We start from the raw sequence: 21,361 nt of genomic DNA, 5'->3' as shown, positions 1-21,361 counted from the left end.
TCTATCTCATTCAATTGGGGCATGAGAGTGATTAAGCAGAATATATAATAAGGGATTATTATTCGAAAAGTAATTCCTAATGCAATGTCTCTAGTCAGTTACTCAAATAATCAAAATAGAATCTACTTCAACAGAAAATAAATGGTCTCAGGAGAATTTGAAACTTAATCATCAGATTCATCATTGTCTCTGCAACTGTCATCTTCTGCGGAGTCTTCATCGGACTTCTCTTCGAAGCTATTTTCCTCAAAGTGATCTTCAGGTCGCCGTACATTGCATCAAAGTAGTCGTCTTCTTCATTCGGCTCGGAAATCGGCTCTAGCCGATTGCTCATCCCTCATACTAGGCGGGTGTGGCTTAGCTTTGCGTTCGACAAGCTCCCAAGCAGATTCAACTTCCTCCGCATCTGAATCCGAGGCTACACCATCAACACGAGATCGAATTTCATCCTCATCTGCTGAAGTCGACGCCTTTTTTGTTGATAAGTGGCTAACTTCTCATCCTCGACTTCTCTCTTCAGAAATCCATCGTAAACAACTTTCATACGATCGAGAGGCATACCATTTATTATCTCCTTAGCATCCTTCAGTGACCGGTCCATTTTGGCATGTTCCTCTGCTGCAGAAATCTTCATCTCTGGCCTAGGAATCTTGGAATCCTCCACAGAAGAGCTAGAAGAATGGTCACTGCTGGAAATCACCATTATCTGAAGCCAGAAACATAGAGTCATGGATATGCCAATCTAAAATTCGCAACAAAAAAATGGTAATCCTCAACTCTTACCTATTTACAGTTTCACGAACTTAGTCATAATAACGTAAAACTTCGAAAAATCCTGCTCGCTCCTTCAGACCTGCAAAGACGAGAAACATCCATTATTTAAAGTCAACACTTGGCTTTTCACAAAATTGTGAATAATTCTCATAACTTTCATCGCGTTAGCAATTTATATAATCTCACTGTTTGAACAATCACTGGTTTTCTACCGTGTGTACACACACTATAAAGTCACGAATTCATGGAAACATTGTTTTCTTTCAACAATTACTCAAACTCAAAATTTGAATATTACGAAATTCTAACTCACGTAAATTTGCAAAAAAAAATAATTTCTACGTGAGATGTAAAAAAAAAAAGAGGTTTCTTTTTGCTCGTATGATTATCTTTTTTTTACGTGAGTTGTAAAAAAAAAGAGGTTTCTTTTTGCTCGTATGAGCATTTATCTACGTAGCGAGGGCCTTTTCTACTTTTGTGAAAATCATCGTATTCGAAATAAAATTTTGTTTTCATGAAGCTTCATAGACAAAATTTTCTCTACTGAAACTAGACCATGTCTATTCAAGAATTTATATATCTCTTTCATATTACAAATTATTGCTCGTTTCTTAAACTAACGAACCTATTTTCCTAAAGAAAGTTTTCACAAAACTCATGCATGTATAAACACGCATGGGTTTTGAACAACTCATGGATAATTTATGAACAAAAAAAAAAAATCGCTTACCTGAACTGGCCGGAGTTGGCTGGAACTTCGCCGGACGGTGACGACGACGGTCGGCTCCCGCGAAAATTTTCTTCCTCTCCTGTTGCTCGAGCGTGAGAAGGTGAGGGAGATAGGATCTGGTTGGTCAATCAATGAGAAATAAAAAAAATTTAGGGCTTCTTCCCTTTTATATCAATTTTATTTCCAAAAACCTAATAAAACAAGGATTTACTTTTACGGACCGGGGCCGTAAATGCTAAAACGGCCAAAAATAGACCTCTGATCGTCCAAATCAGCAGTGCTTCATCTCTCCGTGCCCACGAGATGACACTCTACCATACTGTCAGAGTCCTTACCTGGGCATTTGCTCGTACATGACACCTTGGAGGAAATCCGGAATTCTGAGAATACCTTTGTACGACTGAGTTCAACTGCTTGTCTCGTCAACTGGAAAATCACCATCTATTGCTTACTACGGAACATGACTGTCCCTCACTAAGCAGGGGACTTAATGTTGATGGTGGATTTTCGACAAAGGTCAAAATCGTAAAGTCATGATACTACATGTTTCTGACCCGGATTTAGGAACGCATGTGACGATTCATATTTTACGATCCGTGAACTGTTTCACGATCTCTGACTGAGTAAGCGTTCCTCTCAGAGCCATGATGAATATGTTTCTCGAAAGGCCTCCCAGCTGAGCGTTCGATGCTGCACATTTCATCATGACCTCTATGCAGAATCAAATGATTGGGCGGTTCTCTAGACATAATTGTTTGTTAGAGGGCTTAACGCCTTCAGGACGTCACGTCGCTCGTTGTTCCCTGACTACATAGAGAGACCCACCTCTACGTAGAATAATGATTGGGCGGTTCTCTAGACATAATTGTTTGTTAGAGGTATTAACGCCTTCAGCACGTCGATGTGACACGGGAATACTCCCTTGACCGACCAAGGCCGCCCCTAAGGCTTGCAAGGAGCCGACCCCACACATCTTTATAATTTTGACCTAATTTGCTCAACTGCTCATATTGGGTCCAAACTCTTTCCAACCAACTCGGAATTTGCTCAAACGACCATCAGCTTGTCCCACGACCACCAGGGCCGGTCCCATGACCTCTTGGTCGGTCTCTCACTTCTCCATAATTAGGTTTCATCACCTAATACTCAGACGAGCACTATCCTAACAAATGATTAAACCAGCATTTAATCATCCTTTCACCAACTGGTCAACAAAGGACTTTGATGCATGCTCACACGAGCACCTGGGCACTACATGGTCATCCATCATCCCATGTATCCGGTTCCTCCTTCACTCAGTAATTGATTTTCAATAAATCAACTGATCAATCAATCAAAATTAGAGTTTCAAACTGAATGCTCTGCAAATCATAATTTTGAGCAGGTTTAAATACTAATAATTTTATGTTGATCCAGCAATCAACATCTTAATTAATTACATAATATTCGGTCCAGCTACCAATATTTTTATTAATATTTTATTTGGTCATGCTACCAATAATTCATCAAACGAGCAATATTCGCTCAGACGAGCAATATTTTCCCAAACGAGGAATATTGATCTAACTATCAATATTCAGTAATTTTACTCAGATGAGTAATATTTGCTCAATCCATCAATATTGATTCAACTATCAATATCCAACAATCCATCATACAAGCAATATTTGTTTAGTTCATCAATATTTATCATGTTGATCCAGTTATCAACATTTATTCAAGAACTATACGTCTCAAAAGACATGTTCAATCCATGAATTACTGAGCATTCGTAAATCATGCTCGATTCAACAAAACTTAGACTCAATGTCTAATCAAGTCAACGACTGACTAATCAAATACACGTCTGCTTTACAGATTCCACGTTCGTGAGACATCAATCACGTCACATGGGGGATATTAACTAGGGTTTTGGTCTGGCGTCATACATCACGTGTGCTCATCCACGATGAGAAATGTAAGTAAGTCGTGCAAGCAGTTGAATGAGTTAGCAAAGTAGTCGATGGACAATCAATCAAGTCTCTGCACGACCTGGAACTGGTTAACACACGATTTCCACTTTCCCACTCTTTCACTCAATCAACCGTCACACTTACTGGATATCAATGTGTCTACTATTCTGGCAATATAAATAAGTCTATGAATTCACGATTGAAGGACAAACAATTTTTCGAGTAATCACTCTCAAGAATTCCATCAATTGACCAAAAACTTATTTGAACTCAATAGTTCACAGAAAACTTGCAGAAACCCACAACACATCCACAATCCTTGATCATCATCGATCTCACACACTTCTCAGCTTCCCTTCTACAGGTCAACCCATCTCCCTCTTTGTGACCGAATTGACTTTGGAACGACCATTGATTTGGTTTAGGCTGGAGTCCTACGGATTGATCTCTCGAACTCAAAGCACTCCTGTGCAGTGCATCTATTTGAGGCTAAACAGTTTTCTCGGTAGAGGAGCCTCGTCCTCACGGTTGTCTCTTCACTTTCCTAAAAAACCAACAAATCGTTTTTCCCCATATACAGCTAACTATAATGGTTGCTGGTTCTTCTGTGTTGTTGTTGTGGACAATCTCGTTTCCACTAGTCCATATAGACCATAGAAGGCAAGCAATCATGGGGAAGCTTTGACATCTGTTTGAAGAATCTTTGTAAGGACTTAACTGGAGCCAAAATCTAATCCATTGTTGAAAGGTATGGTTTTGAAACTGTTGATTATACACATTCATTATGAACCACACTATGGTTAGTTTTCTGCAAGTTACCAGGGCATGTATAATTGATTATGTCTTGAGCTTCCATTTACGGCAACTGAATTCAGAGATGTGAATGCGAGAGTTCCCAATTTCATTCACTGGTAAAGCACCCTTTAGAGATTTCCAAACGAAAAGTTGCACTCTTACTGGGATTTTCAATTTCCATGTTGTCTTCCATAAATCTGCATTAGTGTTATCACCCCTTACACTTAGGGCATGGTAAGCAGTTTTTGTTGAGAAATTACCATCTTTTGATGGTATCCAGATTCTTCTGTCAATAATTTTTTTTTTTGATAATGGTATTTGTTCAATCAATTCTTTGGAATGTTGATCAAACACAACACTCAGTTTTGCTGTATCCAGGTTCTTGAATCCTGATTTATCAGGTCTTTTACTTTTAAATATTTATCAGGTATTGTGTTAGCCTTAGAAGTGGTGTTCCCTTTTACAAGAATCCAATTATCACACCATGGGTTAATGAAGTTTCTTTCCCCTACCACCGAAGCTATAAATGGTTTTATCTTGCTCATGGTTTGGTAAAGGCATTTCCATACCCAGGATGAAGTACCAGAACAAATCGAGTTGACCATTTCAGTATTCTCATAGTATTTTGCTTTTAGCACTGATGCTAGGAGTGAATATGGATTCTCAATTATTCTCCATACACTCCTTGACAGCATAGCCAAATTGTTTATTGCGCTTTTCCTAAAACCTAATCCTCCTTCTTCCTTTGTTTTACAGAGACTTTCTATAGCTACCAGGTGCAACTTTCTTTTTTTTTTTGTCTGATCTTCTCCCCACCAGCATTTATTCAGGTGAGAGTCAATCTTATGAAATAAACTTTTCATAATTAGAAAGGTGGCCATTTGATATAAGGACATTTCCTGACCAACATATTTCATCAATGTGGTCTTCCCAGCCTGTGCTATGAATTGGGTTAGCCAGCCATTTACTCTTTTCTCCACAGAGCTTAAGAGAAAAATATGGTTTGAGTCTTTGATCTTAGGATTGTTAATGGAGCACCCAAATATTTTTTTCCTATACTCAAGTTAGAAATATTCAATATTCTTGATAGCATTTTTCTGTGTTTAGGTTGTACTTTCCTAATAAAAAGCACAACCGATTTTTTATAGTTGATTTCCTGACCACTTGCCTTACAATAAACCCGCAGGCAAGATTTGAAATCTACAAAGTCTGGGATAGAGGCATAGGTGAAAAGGATGTTGTCGTAAGCGAATAGCAGATGACTAACACTAGTACAAACCTTCACATAGGCCACGTTTTTTAGTTTACAGTCCAGCCACGTTTCAGGTTATTTGTGTGGCTATTGTTCATCAGTATAATTATAGCCACATTTTGTGTTACCATGTAGCCATAGTGCACCATTTAGTCATGGGTTTATTCCTAAACCCATCAATTGTATCCATAGGGTATCGTTTGGTCATCGTTTTCAGTTTAATCCAATCACATGTAGCCATAGATGCGTATATGGCCACATTAAATAATTTTGTATGTGTCAAAAGTGTCGGATGGCAATAGACACACCTTTTAGACTGTGACGGAAAGAATATTTATTTAGCCACATTGGTTTGTTTATGTGTCCATAATATCTGGTTTATTAGACACGCATATACTAAGGAATTGACACATTATATCAAACATGACAAAAGATTGACATATGGTTACTCCATATTTTTTTTGGGAGGATTATGATATGGCTACTCGAAAAACAAATTGTGAACATAGCGTCGGATCCATTAGACACATGAGATTGAATTTTAACTTTTAAAGTACTAGCCATGGTTGTTACCGAGTCTTTTCTAGGCCAAATGCTCCTACTATGCTTAATTTTCAAGCAACATATGCTAGGGTAATGTTTATGCATGTTCACTGTAATAAAGAAACCTCAAGCTCTGGTGTATAGAAGGATACATTACAAGTGATTGTGGCTTCCAAGGTAATTGCAATACAGCGGGTGCAGCCGGGTGTTTTGTGAAAATAAAACACGTATAGTGGAGTTATGTTGTGTTACTTTCTCCCAGAATTCCCGATATATAACCATGCCAAAATCCAAAATAGTAAACCATATCTTAAACTTTTCATACAAATCTAGAAGGGACTGCAAACGACAGGAGCCATCTGTGAGACCAACCAAACCTATTTAACTTATCAATTCACAAAAGCTTGTATATTTTTAGCCAATATATTTAATGAAAAAATTTAGATCTACAACCAATATTTTTTATTTACCTCTTTCCAAAAGAAAAAAACAAAAATATTACATCAAATTGATTTTGGAGCCAGCCACTCCAAAACTACGATTGCAGTAGGAATGCATTTCTTTTGCTCTTTATATAACAAGACAAAACAATCCCATAATCAAATTCTTGATGTTTTAGATGCAGAGTTCGTGTCCTACAATTCGAGTGTCAAACTTATAGAGGCATCTGATGGCATAAAAATGACTTCGTCAAAGCTCAGAGACAATGTAGAGTGTTGAATAGCCACAACGAACCTGCAACAGAAAATAGGGTTCTGAGTTCAAAAAAACAAGGAAGAAAGAACGAGGGCACAACAATTAATACAAGGTGTCAGCCAACTTAACATAAATTGTGGTCAAGACTTCTTATAAAGAGGACTTTCACGAGATATGGGAAAAACCCTGTCAAGTATGGTATTCAAAACGGTTGAGGGTTAATTGGAACAAGGAAAATGAGATTAAAATTCACTATTCTTCACAGGCTACACAATAAAAACTCCTCACACAAGCAAGTGAACCGCTCCATGCAATTCACTTAGGAAAAAGCATCAGTCCGCCCCAAATGCTTTCACCATAAAATTGAGAACCATAAAACCTTTAGCACCATCATTTTAAATGTTTTTTTTGTGGTTAATGAACTGGAGTTTCCATCATATATCTACAGGGTTACGAATCTAATTTGGGTACTTGGAATTCAATTTCACCATATGCTTTGAGTAATGTTATGAAGTGTATAAAAGATTTCTGAAATACAAGTACAACATGTAGTTATAGTGCATGTGCCCATAAATATATTCAAGCAATAGGACAAAAACATACCAACTCTCATTCTCTTGGATATCTATTTAAAAGTGACCAGAGTAGCAAGTTGTAAAGTACAGTAGTAGCAATTTCAATTGAAGTTCCATATGAGACACGGATAAAATGATGTTATTCATTTTACAAAGAATAAAGCACGCAAACATACAGAAAGCATGCTAAGGAACAGTATTAAACATAAGTTCCATCGTTATCGTTCTTTCAATATCATGTCACTAACCGAATAACCACAGATTAAAGGAAATAAAGCGACGTACCTGCGGGAGTGTGTCATTTGGCTTGCTTATAAGTAAACCTCGGCAGTCAGTTCGGAAGTAATCATTTCGGGATTCTTTACCCAAGTCTTGTGGATCTACAGACGGCAAGATATTATCATTCCCAGAAAAGAATACTGTACTGAATTCCTCATCGTTGCCATCGTCATCTCTATAATTTTTGGGAGGTGCCACAAAAACAATAGACTTTTTCTTATCTAACTGGTGTTTGACATAAAATACCTGCTTATCTTGTGAGGCTAAAATAAAAGGATCATTTTTGTATCCCAACATAGTAAGGTCAACAATCTTGTAGCCAATAGCATCTCTTTTGACCCCACGTTTATTATCAACCCAATTGCACTTGAACAGATGAACTTTTCTTTCACAGTAATCTAACTCCCATATCTCTTGCAAGACACCATAATAAGAGGCTTTACCATATGTAACGTCATCATCTCTAGATATGTGCATGTCATTTTCTGCAACGCTAACCCCACTATTCTGGTGAATTCTACCATCACGGGATCTTGTGCGGAATAGATATCCATTGATGCGATATACAGTGTATTTCGTTACCTCGTAGTGCGGGACGTGTGATATCCATCTTAAGTTCTCTGAGATACTTTCTCTGTCGTCTGCCAACTCTTTTTCAACCTGAAATTCATTATTAGGATGAACCTTGACTTTAAAGGAATATAACACATCAAACAAGACACTTTTTCTATGACCTATTACCTCATTTTTTAACCAAGCGCCAAAAGTGTTAGAGTGCTCTTTCTCCAGCCATACTCGCTTTTTAGTAGAATAGTTAGTTTCCAAATATAGCTTGTGTCGGCTGGTATGTACAATAACCAAATGTTATTATACTTTGTACCAAAAAAAAAACAGGAAAAAAAACAGGAAAAAAAACAAATTAATACTTACTCTATGTAAGGCTCAATTTCAGGCGTGTTCTGCATTACATAGAAATGTGCTTGTCTCAACTGTTCAGGGGTAACTATACACGGCTCTTCAGTTGATAACGGTTCTCCCTCCTGAGATGTATTATGCCTATCTAGTGGAATACCAATTGTCCTGATGCTTTTATGGTACTCACAATATATCTCAATCGTCTCTTCTGCAACATTCTCTTCGGCAATGCATCCACAAGGTTGATTCTTGTTTCGCACATGCCCCTTTATAACCTTCATACACCTTTCTAAAGGATACATCCATCGAAAGCAAACCGGACCGCATAACTTCACTTCCCTGGTAAGATGTACAGTTAAATGAATCATGATGTCAAAGAAGGATGGAAAAAATACTTCTCTAGTAAGCATAACGTCACACAGAGATCCTCTTGCAATTTATCTAGCTCTTCCACCATGATTTCTTTGGCAGATATTGATCTGAAAAAGAAACAAAACCTGATAATAGCATATCTCACAGGTGTAGGCATAATTGATCGAATAACGACGGGAAAAAATTGTTGCATAAGCATATGGTAATCATGTGATTTGAGTCCGATCATCTTACGCTCTTTTAGGTTCACAAGGGTGGAAAAATCCGAACAATACCCTTCTGGAACTCTTAACTCGGATAGTGTCTCCAAGAATATGTCTTTTTCTTCCGTAGTTAATGTATAACATGCTGCGGGAAGTATCGTTCCTTTGTCATCTGTCTTAGGGTGTAACTCCGATTTTAACCCCAAACGCACCAAATCCTTTCTGGCGTTTAATCCATCTTTTGTATTCCCGTTGTGCAGCAACGTTCCAACAAGACTTTGTCCCAAATTCTTTTCGACATGCATGAAATCAATACAATGTTGGACATCATTATAGCGCCAATATCTAAGTAGTCTATGCCATATGTTGTACTTGCTCCAGTAAGTGGTTTCCCTGCCTTCCTCTTCCTCACCTGACCTATCGACTTCTTTTGATATTTTTCTGATGCGCTCAATTTTCGTTTTTCTGATGCGCTTCATCTTTCCACCTTTTCCAGGTGTAGCCTGCACGTCTTCCCCTTGAGTATTCGTCCCCTTCTTTCCCCATGAATTCTTTATACATTTTACCTCCTCATATATTTCTTCCCCGGTCATTGGTTCTGGAGCAGTCTCCCACTCTTGTTTTCCGCAAAATGCCCCCTTCTGCCTTCTGAACGGATGCTCATAGGGTAAAAATATTCTATAACCAACATAAACATTCTTGTTTGAGTCATGAAGCCTAATACTGTGCGTTTTTTTCCGACACACCACACAACCATGATATCCAGCGTAGCGACAACCACATAGTGTACCAAGAGCAGGATAATCGTTTATCGTCCACAAAACAACTGCACGTAGAGTAAACATTTCTTGGGCATATGCATCCCATGTTCTCTTTCCCTTCTCAAATAAGAATTGAAAATATTTAACAAGAGGTTCTAAAAAGACATCGATGTTGTTTCCTGGCGCACCATCTATAAGTAACGACAACATGATGAACTTTATCTTCATACACAACCCCGGTGGAAGGTTGTAAATCACAACCAAAACTGGCCATACACTGTGATGTTTGGTACCTGTGTTTACATCAACTCCATCAGCCGAAACATCTAACCGCAGATTTCTTGGATCACCTTTAATTTCTGGGAAATTGTTATCTATCTCTCTCCAAGCATGTGAGTCTGCCGGATGACGTAAAACACCGTCTTTGTTTCTAGTGATATCGTGCCATATCAAATCTTCTGTTGTGTGCTTCGATTGAAACAGCCGCTGAAATCTTGGGATGATGTCGAAGTACCACAATACCTTTGCTGGAACATTCTCGTAAACTTTACCATCCCTGTCAACTTTCCATCTGGGTGCTTTACAAGTAGGACACACTTTTTCATCCTTGTACTCATTCCAAAAAAGAATGCAGTTGTTGATACATGCATGTATCTTTGTGTACCCTGAACCCATTGCTTTCAATATTTTCTTTGCCTGATATGTACTCCTCGCCATTAAATTACCTTCTTTGGGAAGCATGTCCTTTAACAAGGGTAACAATTCATTAAAAATATGTCTGATGCACCGTCCTTACTCTTCAACTTAAACAACTGCACAATTGCAGAAACTTTGTGAAGTTGGGACATCCTTCGTATAAGGGCTTTTCAGCATTTTCAAGTAACTTTTTAAACTTTATAGGGTCATCTGCGAACTCTTCTGCATCCTGCATCATATCTATAGTGTCTGGAGCATCAGTGGGAGTTCCCATTCCAAAATCTTCGTCTGGAGCATCAGTGGGAGTTCCCATTTCAAATTCAGCGTGCATACCATTGTTGACGTTAACTGGCCTACTAATAGTTATTGCCTCATCCTTTTCCCCATGCTTATTCCAAATAGTATACGTTTGATCGATTCCATTTATGAATAAATGATCTTCTACGTCGCCAACGGAGCATGCACAGAGATTTAAACAATCTGTACACGGACACAACATAAGAAATTCATCATATGTCTCACCCTCTTCCTTGAGATGGTTGACAGCATACCGCAGAAACACCGCAACTCCTTCTCTATAACGTTTCTTCGTTCTATCAGTACTCATCCAGGATTTATCCATTCTGAAACGCAAAGAGACCAGTAGATCCATCAGTTGCACTCCAATGAAAGCAAAAACTGATAAATCAATTCAGAAATACAAGCTTAGCATTAACTAATAAATATGTTTCATTTCAAAATAGTAGTTATCCCCTGACTTGACAATTTAGACATACAAGTCTTGAAATTACCAATAAATTCAGCACCATTTGAAACATAAAAAATTTATATGGACAAACATGGTAATAACAGATGAAACAGGCAATATGAAATTTCCCTCATAGAAACCCATAATCATGCCACACAAACCCATAATCAGACATCCAGTATTAACTCAGGAAAATTGGTCTAGTACTTTCAGTATATTGAGTCATTTCAAGTTTTGGAATAACACATACTGAATCTGGAAAACTCAATCTGGAGAAGATGGGAGCAAATGAATCTGGATGATAATAAGACAAATTCTAAGTGGTACTATTTATAATGCAAAGAGTCTGAACTGTGGCCAATTCATAGTGCAGCAGCGAAGATGAAGGGTCTGTATGTCAGCCGCAGTTGGGAGATTTCGCGAGAATGAATTGCAGCAGCTCTAGGGTCAGTGTGTTTGTTAAATTAGAGTAAACACTGATCTGTGCAGTCGGCAGTTAGAGTCAACAATGTCATTTCACAAACCCATAATCACACATCCACACAAACCCATAATCAAAATGTCATTTCAAATAAGTACTCTAATTGATTAACTTAGCAATATCAGATAATAAGTAGTATGTCCCTAGTTCTATAATTGACATAGTTGGCAACTTTTATATCTCTGGGAGCTCAAATCTTCTTCTTTAGACAGATGTGAAGTCACATCTATCGAGAAAGAGCTCTAATGTTCATGAAGAATGATTGCACAATGACAATGAGAAAAAAATACGAAGTACTTAACATTGGTGCATAGTACATCAAGGCTTGAAAAACATACCTATAAGTAACTTTGAGTCAGTTTTAGTGATTCTTTAAAAAAATGCCTTCCTTTTCTGGCTTTTCTCTCCTCGTCTCAAAGTGCTGATTTAGTAGAAATTAGATCCAGAAACAGCAAATCTCAGGCAACTGTTGCAAAAAGTTAAGAATTTTATCATTGCAAACTTTCAAATTCTTCCAAAGGTCTTAACTGAAAATGCTCGAAACTGCACGATGGTATTATACATAAAGCAAAACACTAAATCTGTCTCTCCTGGAACTGGAAACTCAATGCTTTCACTGAAGAATAATGACACCCCTGAAACGGATTGAAAACAAATACATATACCTACAATACATCACCCATTTAGATACAGATTCAAAAACAAATATGATAACATCACCCATTTAGTTCTATGAAACATCACCAGATTGAATGAAACATCATCCATTCAGCTACAATACATCACCCATTTAGCTACCCATTTTACTAGTCCCTCAAATAGGATAACATCACCAGATAAGTTCTATGAAACATGCTCACAGATTCAACATGATGTACTGAACAACAAAGCAGTAGTGAGCACAGATTCTATATATTGCAGGAAAAAGAATAGACATAAACTTTAGTGCAGCGAAAAAGAATTTTAGTGCACAAACTTCATACACAAACTTTACTCAACAGATTCTATATGTTGCAGGAGTTAACAACATTTCAGGCAAACATGGGGTATATCATTCAAGACAGAGCATGAAAAGTTCAGAGGTTTAACTAAATTACAATGGGGTTACAGTTCAACAAGCTATCATGATAATTATCAGAGATAGTAACTTTAAGGTTTGAGAATGATACCTCCATTATAAACTGGGTTTAGGCACTACGACAGATTGTGATTCTCCTTCTTACCCCCTCCTTGGTTTGTATTTCAGCCTCACAAGTACCTGGTTGCTCAAAAGAGATTGTCAGGACTAACAAATTCAGAGAGCATCAATGCTGACTAACATCAAGGGAACCAGATGAAGCTAACACATAGTGCAATGGGTTACAGAAAAATTCAAAAAGCTAACATAGTAACACTTATTACTACGCAAAAATCATCTAGTATAATGAGAATTTCAGCAATCTAAGAATGAATGCTACAACATACCTAAGATGGGAGTAAATCAGACTGATTTTAGGGTTGAATCTATAGATATTCTAAAACATCAAGGGGCAATAATCCCGCCCAAAAGTTATTTCTTTTGATTTCAACCCCAAAATAAAAAGGTTAGGGTTCAAATCAAAAAATAATTGACTGGGATTATTACCGCTAGATGTTCTCAATATTCTTGATTTCATCATATTTTCATCCTATGGAGGTGCAGAAATATTTCCAAAATTGAAGACTAAATCTTCCCTGAAAATACCCTTATTTTCTGCCAGAATATCAGTTGGAGAATTTTTTTCCTTAAGATAGAGAGATATGGATGAAGTGATTTATAGATTTTAGGGACGAACTGATAGGCGTACATGCCTGTTTGAGAAGAATACCCATTTTACATTGTTAACATCAAAACCGAGCATGTGTTTGTTTTTTTTTTAATAGGGTTGACCGACACAAGTAAAGAAAATGCAAAAAAAATTTTGTTAAATTAGTTTGTGAATATAGTTAATTTATCAAAAAAAAAAGTAAAGTTAAATTATTTCCCCACACAAATTTAATTAAAATTAAATTATAGTTAATTATAAATTATTCAATTAAAATTAAATTAAAATTAAATTATAAATTATTCGATTAAAATTAAATTATTACTCGAACTCGTTCCGAATCGATCAATATTTCAGGTGAAGTGTCGAGTCTTGATTATGTAATAACTAAATTATGATTATGTAATAACTAAATTTTTCCGTGTCTCGATTCCAAAGGACGAAGTTCCATTTTCATCAGTTTTACTCGAACTCGTTCCGAATCGATCAATATTTCAGGTGAAGTGTCCAGTCTTGATTATGTAACTAAATTTTGATTATGTAATAACTAAATTATGATTATGTAATAACTAAATTTTGCCGTGTCTCGATTCCAAAGGACGAAGTTCCGTTTTCATCAGTTTTACTCGAACTCGTTCCGAATCGATCAATATTTCAGGTGAAGTGTCGAGTCTTGATTATGTAACTAAATTTTGATCATGTAATAACTAAATTTTGATTATTTAATAACTAAATTATGATTATGTAATAACTAAATTTTTCCGTGTCTCGATTCCAAAGGACGAAGTTCCATTTTCATCAGTTTTACTCGAACTCGTTCCGAATCGATCAATATTTCAGGTGAAGTGTCGAGTCTTGATTATGTAACTAAATTTTGATCATGTAATAACTAAATTTTGATTATGTAATAACTAAATTTTTATTATGTAATAACTAAATTTTGCCGTGTCTCGATTCCAAAGGACGAAGTTCCGTTTTCATCAGTTTTACTCGAACTCGTTCCGAATCGATCAATATTTCAGGTGAAGTGTCGAGTCTTGATTATGTAACTAAATTTTGATTATGTAATAACTAAATTTTGATTATGTAATAACTAAATTATGATTTTGTAATAACTAAATTTTTCCGTGTCTCGATTCCAAAGGACGAAGTTCCATTTTCATCAGTTTTACTCGAACTCGTTCCGAATCGATCAATATTTCAGGTGAAGTTTCGAGTCTTGATTATGTAACTAAATTTTGATCATATAATAACTAAATTTTGATTATGTAATAACTAAATTATGATTATGTAATAACTAAATTTTTTCGTGTCTCGATTCCAAAGGACGAAGTTCCATTTTCATCAGTTTTACTCGAACTCGTTCCGAATCGATCAATATTTCAGGTGAAGTGTCGAGTCTTTATTATGTAACTAAATTTTGATCATGTAATAACTAAATTTTAATTATGTAATAACTAAATTATGATTATGTAATAAATAAATTTTTCCGTGTCTCGATTCCAAAGGACGAAGTTCCATTTTCATCAGTTTTACTCGAACTCGTTCCGAATCGATCAATATTTCAGGTGAAGTGTCGAGTCTTTATTATGTAACTAAATTTTGATCATGTAATAAATAAATTTTGATTATGTAATAACTATATTATGATTATGTAATAACTAAATTTTTCCGTGTCTCGATTCCAAAGGACGAAGTTCCATTTTCATCAGTTTTACTCGAACTCGTTCCGAATCGATCAATATTTCAGGTGTCTTGATTATGTAACTAAATTTTGATCATGTAATAACTAAATTTTGATTATGTAATAACTAAATTACGACTATGTAATAACTAAATTTTTCCATGTCTCGATTCCAAAGGACGAAGTTCCATTTTCATCAGTTTTACTCGAACTCGTTCCGAATCGATCAATATTTCAGGTGAAGTGTCGAGTCTTGATTATGTAACTAAATTTTGATCATGTAATAAATAAAGTTTGATTATGTAATAACTAAATTATGATTATGTAATAACTAAATTTTTCTGTGTCTCGATTCCAAAAGACGAAGTTCCGTTTTCATCAATTTTACTCGAACTCGTTCCGAATCGATCAATATTTCAGGTGAAGTGTCGAGTCTTGATTATGTAAATAAATTTTGATCATGTAATAACTAAATTTTGATTATGTAATAACTAAATTTTGATTATGTAATAACTAAATTTTTCCGTGTCTCGATTCCAAAGGACGAAGTTCCATTTTCATCAGTTTTACTCGAACTCGTTCCGAATCAATCAATATTTCAGGTGAAGTGTCGAGTCTTGATTATGTAACTAAATTTTGATCATGTAATAAAAAAAAAGTAAAAAGAAAAAAAAAGAAAAAAATGAAAAAAAAATTAAGTAAAAAATGAAAATTTTTATGCCACATTTATGTCCAGGCCAGTCAATTACATGGTTTAAGCTAACACTCCAGCCCAGTCCATTACATGGTTTAAGCTAACACTCCAGCCCAGTCCATTACGATTTTACTTATGTTATTTCAAAATGCATCGAATAGGATGTCCATAGTAAATCTAACGGTGAATATATTTATCACAAGCCCAACCAATAGTTAGATTAATAGGGAAGAACCTCTTATCTTACGCTCTGTAACACCTCAAAATTCTGTTCGTTTTATCTTTCCTCCTAAACCAGAGTTACAGAGCGGAGAGAACTAGAGAAACCTAAGCAGAGTAAAAAGGGGATAAAGTTCTAGGCTTAAAATCAGGGAAACATTGAGATTTGTTAGAGTAAAAAGGGAAATCGGATTTCTAAAGTTTGGAAATATTTTTAGGTCTACCGTAGGATCAAAATCAAATGGTATTTTCTTAGGAGATTTTTCCTGAAAAAGGAAATCGTAGACCAAACTCAATCGATTTTTCAGTTCACCCTAAATAATTTTGAGCGGGATGAAAATGAAACGAAAAATCTTTTCGGTGGGATTATTCAATTTGTGCGACTTTATAAAGGGTCGTATGATGTTGAGGAATTGCATGGCTAAATCTTATAAAGGTATATCATGTTCTCAATCTTTCTTTCGTCTAAAAAGCTTAGTTATTCAAACCCTAATTGATTCAAACCTTAATTTTTGAATCAGACCCAATTGATTCAAAGGTTAAGTTTTGACTCAAACCCTAATTCTTAATTTTTGATTCATTGAAAGCAGGGTTTATGCACCTGTTTATTTCTTATTAAGAAGAACAATGGTGTGCATGCATGTTTAAGCTTTTCCTCTGTTATGCTTAGGATCTTTATGCAGATTGTATTCTAAGTTGCATAGTGGCTGGATAACAACTCAGTCTTCTATGGTTATGGAAATGCTATTCTTTTATGTTTTTTTCTTTCTTTTCCGATGAATCTGATTAATGTTTTTCACACTGCAAACAATAGTTTAAGCTTCTGTGGTTCTCCCTGAAACCACTCGACATCACATTCTTATCTCATTTAGCTGGACACATTCTCTGTCGTGTATACTCCCGTGTCATTGACGTTTTGTATAATGGGATTATAATTATGTCAGAGCTAGGTCAATTGAATGTTATTCCTTGGTTTTTTTATCTGTCTATTCTGATGAATGTTTTTCACACTGCAAACCAATAGTTTAAACTTCTGTGGTTCTCCCTGAAACCACTAGAAATCACATTTTTATCTCATTTTCATCAACTTTAGATGGTCAGTAAGCTTCCATCTGTCGTGTCATTGACATTTTGTATAATGGGATTATAATTATGTCGGAGATTGGCATCCGTCGTTTGTTTTTAGGGAACTTGGTAGGTTTACATAATTGTGTATGTTTGAACTGAAGTTTTGCTTGAGTTCTTTCAATGCTCTAGTAAAAACCTCAGCGATTAATAATTTTTTAATTGTTATATCTTTTAACAATTCTGAGACGGCATCCTGCTCTTGCATCTAATCATACTAATCAAGACCATGTTAGTACTGACATAATCAAGACCATGTTAATTGACTGTTATTTAATTTTTGCTTGTGTCTAGCTTAATAACTTTTGACTTTTGATTGAAAAGAATTCAGACCTTATTTGATTGAATCATATACATGTATATGCAATTTCCTATATGACTACACAAGAGAATTCGAGTTGGGAGCCAGAGTATGATGATGATGAGTATGCTGAAAATGAGACTGCATCCCTGGAGGCTCAAGCCTTGCAGAATTTAGGAGAGTCAGAGGATGAAGACGAAGATTCCGATGGTAGTCGCACCGGTTCCGATGGTGATAGCTCCAGTTCTGATGATGAATCGACTGAAAGTCCTGAACAGCCTGGTAATGCTATACTAGCTTGTCTGCTTTTGTTTGCTTTGGACTTAAAAAATATGAGTACACTCTTACACCATGTTTACTCTTATTTTGGGTTTTTGAACTATAAAAAGACACAGGAGCTCCAAACAATACAGTAGAGTCTAAGGAGAATAATGTTTGAGGTTTAACAAGATTAAAGAAGCTAAAGAAAAATTTTGACGGCGAGAAGCACCTGATAGAATTTGATAATTTTGGTCGATTTAAGGGGAAATATAAAGCTGAAATTGCTAGTTACATGGGTGTATTGGTACGTCGAGACGTTGGTCTAAGGCACTTGAAGTGGAAGGAAGTGAATTCAGTGATGAGGGATAAGTTATGGCGCAAACTATTGGTATGTATATGCTGATCTATATTGAGTTTTAATACTATATTTGTTATTAATTTGTTACCTGCCGTTAACATCTCCATATTTTGGCAGCGGTTTTATGAAATTGAGGAGACTATGAGAAGACAGATTATGAAATATTTTGGTGAACATTTGCGCAACTTCAGAAGAAAGTTGTATGTAAAGTTCATAGTGCCCAATTTGGGTAAACCTGCTAAACTAAATACTGTTCCTAAACAATATCGTGTCATTGTGAACCAAGAACAATGGGACAAGTTCGTAAATTGGAGGTTGTCTGATAAATGCAAGGTTGTATATTGCACGTTTTAGTTTGGAAATATTGATATTAATTTCATTAATTAGTATAACTTTTTTATGAATGAAATTCTTTAAATCTGTATGCTCAGGAGTTGTCCATTAGGGAGCTAAGGCGCGTAAGAACCACAAATATAACCACAGGACGGGAAGAGCAGGGTATGCAGGGCTGTTGGAAAAATTAGTAAGTCCAGTTTGTTATAAAAAATTATTATTATTTCCAGTTTAAATTATAGTATTATCTATCTAATTTTTCTTCTTGTGTATTTTATAATTACTAGATTAATGAGAAAGAGATCCTTGAAGATGAAAATCCTTCACGGTCTTTACTATGGAGGAAGGCACATCAAAACAAAAATGGAGAATACGATGACGATGATGTTAGGGAAAAAGCAGCTCAGCTTGTAAGACGACTGAAACTATCTAGCTATTTGTTTTGTGCTTGAGTAAATGTGAAAATAATTTTGATTTAATTGATTATCACTTCTAATCCCTTAATTCTTTTTTTGTGCAGGAGGATTTTGATAAGCAGCTGGAAGATGGAACTTTGAAAAACAACCAGGCAATGATTCTATCACCCTTGTGTTTGGGGAAGAACATGCTGGGCGTGTAAGATGTATAGGCAAGGGAGTGACTCCAACAACGTACTGGCACCTGCCACGGAAAGGAGCATCCAAGGAGCACATTGAACTGAAGAAACAACTGGAAGATGAAAGACGCGCGAACCAAATGGAGAGAGATAGGAAGGATGCAGAAATGAAGGAAATGAAGGCAGCAATGAAGGCACAAGAAGAAATGATGAGCAGCTTAATGTCTCAGCTAAAATCTCAAGGCATATTGAAAAAGAAAATCAAAAGCAAAAAGGCACGGGTATGTTTAACATCATCCAAGTAATTTTGATTAAGTATGTATTTCCTAATAATTCTGCAGTATCTAATATGTCAACTGCACTATATAGAAATCTCCTATTAGAGAGAAGTCTCTTATGCTTGAATTCCCTGTTACAAGCATTTCTCCGACTGAAAGGAATGAATCTAATACAAATAGAAATGACCCTGAATCTGAAAATGTATCTCAGTCTACGGGATCGAAAGATAGTTCTGAACTCCAAATGGTATGTTTCTTTTGCAGGTATTTAAAATATATAGTGCTTTGAGAGTTCCATTTTTTGTTGATGTTAATATAGCGTATATTTTTGTAGTCTGGAAAATACAAACAAAAGTCTCCTGCATCTGAGCATCTACCCCTTAGTTCACCAGACAATTCTCAATCGAAAGACAAAACTGAACTTTCAACGGTATGTCCTTTTCACAGGCATTTAAGCATTTTGAGATTTGAATCTGTTGATGTCAATATAACATTTCTGTTTTGCAGATTGGTAAATGCAAACTGGCTCATGCTTCACTGAGAAATATCATTGCATGGGGTTCGGTTCTTCCATCAGTGCCAGGTCAGAAGGTTCATGGAGATCCACTCCGGGATGATTGTGTCAGAGTGACGGTTGAAAAGTCGATATTAAAGAATCATTGTTTGCCAGTCCCATCTACTCATCTCAAAACAGTAGAGGATGCTGAAAAATCTATAGTAGCTTGGCCTAAAGAGTTTGTGATCTCTTGCTCTAGTGTAAGTTGCTTTATTATACATGTTTATTACCTTCTGCATCCTGACCATATAACTGTTAACATGGTTTTTTCCCTTAATTATACATCCACTGGCTTGCTGCAGGGCCATCCACTTTCAGACCCCGGTGAACATGATTCTGACCCAAACGATGAATATGATTCTGACCCAAACACTAAGAAGACAAAGAAGAAGAAACCTTCATATATGAAGAGCGGGGAACTAAAGTCTCGGAGATCCAGCAAGAGACTCAAGACTGCAGCCTAATTATTAATAGAAATAGTCGTGGACTATAGGATTTGGATGTTTAAACTTTTAAGTCTCTCTTTGAAAGTTTGTTTTCTCAAGGTTACTGCACAATTATCAGATTGAGATGTTTATTATATTGTGAAATGAAATTATTTTGGTACAATTCTAATTGTAGTCTTCATTAATTTTTTATGGATGGTTATTTAGGTGATTTTTGAATAGCTACATTGAAAACACTTGATGTGTCCAAAAGGTGAACAATAGCTACATTCAAAACACTTGATGTGTCCAAAAGGTGAACAAAGCTACATTCAAAAAACTTGATGTGTCCAAAAGGTGAACATATCTATATTGAAAACACTTGAGATGTGTCTAAAAGTTGAACAATAGCTACATTCAAAAAACTTGATGTGTCCAAAAGGTGAACAATAGCTACATTGAAACACTTGATGTGTCCAAAAGGTGAACAATAGCTACATTCAACACACTTGATGTGTCTTTCAAAATTTATTTAGCCACGGTGCCTACAAATTTTTAGTAGCCATAACTTATTAATTGGCCATGTAAAATGTTTATCATGTGTCCAAAAATATGGATGGCCATGGTACCATAGATTAAACGTGACTACAAATCATGTATTAGCCATGTTAAATTATTTTCCGTGTGTCCAAATGATAGAGATGGCCATGGTTGAGAAAAATTAGTGTGACCGCAACTCATGAATTGGCCATGATAAAATGAATTTTGCGTGTCCAATTGATGACAAAGGCCACGGCTATAATAAAATTTACGTGACTTTAAGGTAAACTTTAGCCACATATAATTAAATTGTGTGTCTATAAGGATTCTATGGCCACGGTGATAGTGAAAATGCTTAACTACCAAAAAAATATTGAGTACCATATAGACACGGTTTTAGAGTTATGGCCATGGTTAATCATATTTTATAGCCACT

General features: G+C 35.9%; 2 protein-coding genes across 2 annotated transcripts; one reads left to right on the top strand and one right to left on the bottom strand.

Annotated features, from left to right (window-relative positions):
* Positions 1 to 296: 296 nt before the first annotated feature.
* LOC113312705 lies at positions 297 to 10,564 on the bottom strand. The gene is made up of 7 exons (XM_026561442.1): positions 9,159 to 10,564; positions 8,907 to 8,990; positions 8,527 to 8,850; positions 8,338 to 8,437; positions 7,603 to 8,256; positions 562 to 706; positions 297 to 418 (listed from the first exon to the last, which is right to left on the bottom strand). Exons 1-7 carry the CDS (start codon positions 10,562 to 10,564, stop codon positions 297 to 299), a joined length of 2,835 nt encoding a protein of 944 aa, XP_026417227.1.
* Positions 10,565 to 18,198: 7,634 nt separating this feature from the next.
* Positions 18,199 to 20,565, top strand: LOC113312704. Its single transcript, XM_026561441.1, has 5 exons — positions 18,199 to 18,228; positions 18,316 to 18,531; positions 19,739 to 19,834; positions 19,912 to 20,160; positions 20,263 to 20,565. Exons 1-5 carry the CDS (start codon positions 18,199 to 18,201, stop codon positions 20,422 to 20,424), a joined length of 753 nt encoding a protein of 250 aa, XP_026417226.1. The 3' UTR covers positions 20,425 to 20,565.
* Positions 20,566 to 21,361: the final 796 nt, after the last annotated feature.

This window comes from Papaver somniferum, chromosome 9 (assembly GCF_003573695.1).
Source record: "Papaver somniferum cultivar HN1 chromosome 9, ASM357369v1, whole genome shotgun sequence".
In the NCBI taxonomy this organism is placed as follows: Eukaryota; Viridiplantae; Streptophyta; class Magnoliopsida; order Ranunculales; family Papaveraceae; genus Papaver; species Papaver somniferum.
The sequence above is the reverse complement of the archived record's forward strand: the minus strand, read 5'-3'. Positions and strand labels throughout refer to the sequence as shown.

Excerpts from the sequence above, each read along its gene's own strand:
- LOC113312705 (XM_026561442.1), bottom strand. The coding sequence starts at position 10,564 with ATGGCGAGGAGTACATATCAGGCAAAGAAAATATTGAAAGCAATGGGT. Across the intron at positions 8,257-8,337 it reads GCGCTTGGTTAAAAAATGAG|GTTGAAAAAGAGTTGGCAGA; the intron begins GTAATAGGTCAT and ends AATGAATTTCAG. Across the intron at positions 419-561 it reads TGCTAAGGAGATAATAAATG|CCTCGGATTCAGATGCGGAG; the intron begins GTATGCCTCTCG and ends TTGATGGTGTAG.
- LOC113312704 (XM_026561441.1), top strand. The coding sequence starts at position 18,199 with ATGAGGGATAAGTTATGGCGCAAACTATTG. Across the intron at positions 18,229-18,315 it reads AGTTATGGCGCAAACTATTG|CGGTTTTATGAAATTGAGGA; the intron begins GTATGTATATGC and ends ATATTTTGGCAG. Across the intron at positions 20,161-20,262 it reads TTGTGATCTCTTGCTCTAGT|GGCCATCCACTTTCAGACCC; the intron begins GTAAGTTGCTTT and ends GGCTTGCTGCAG.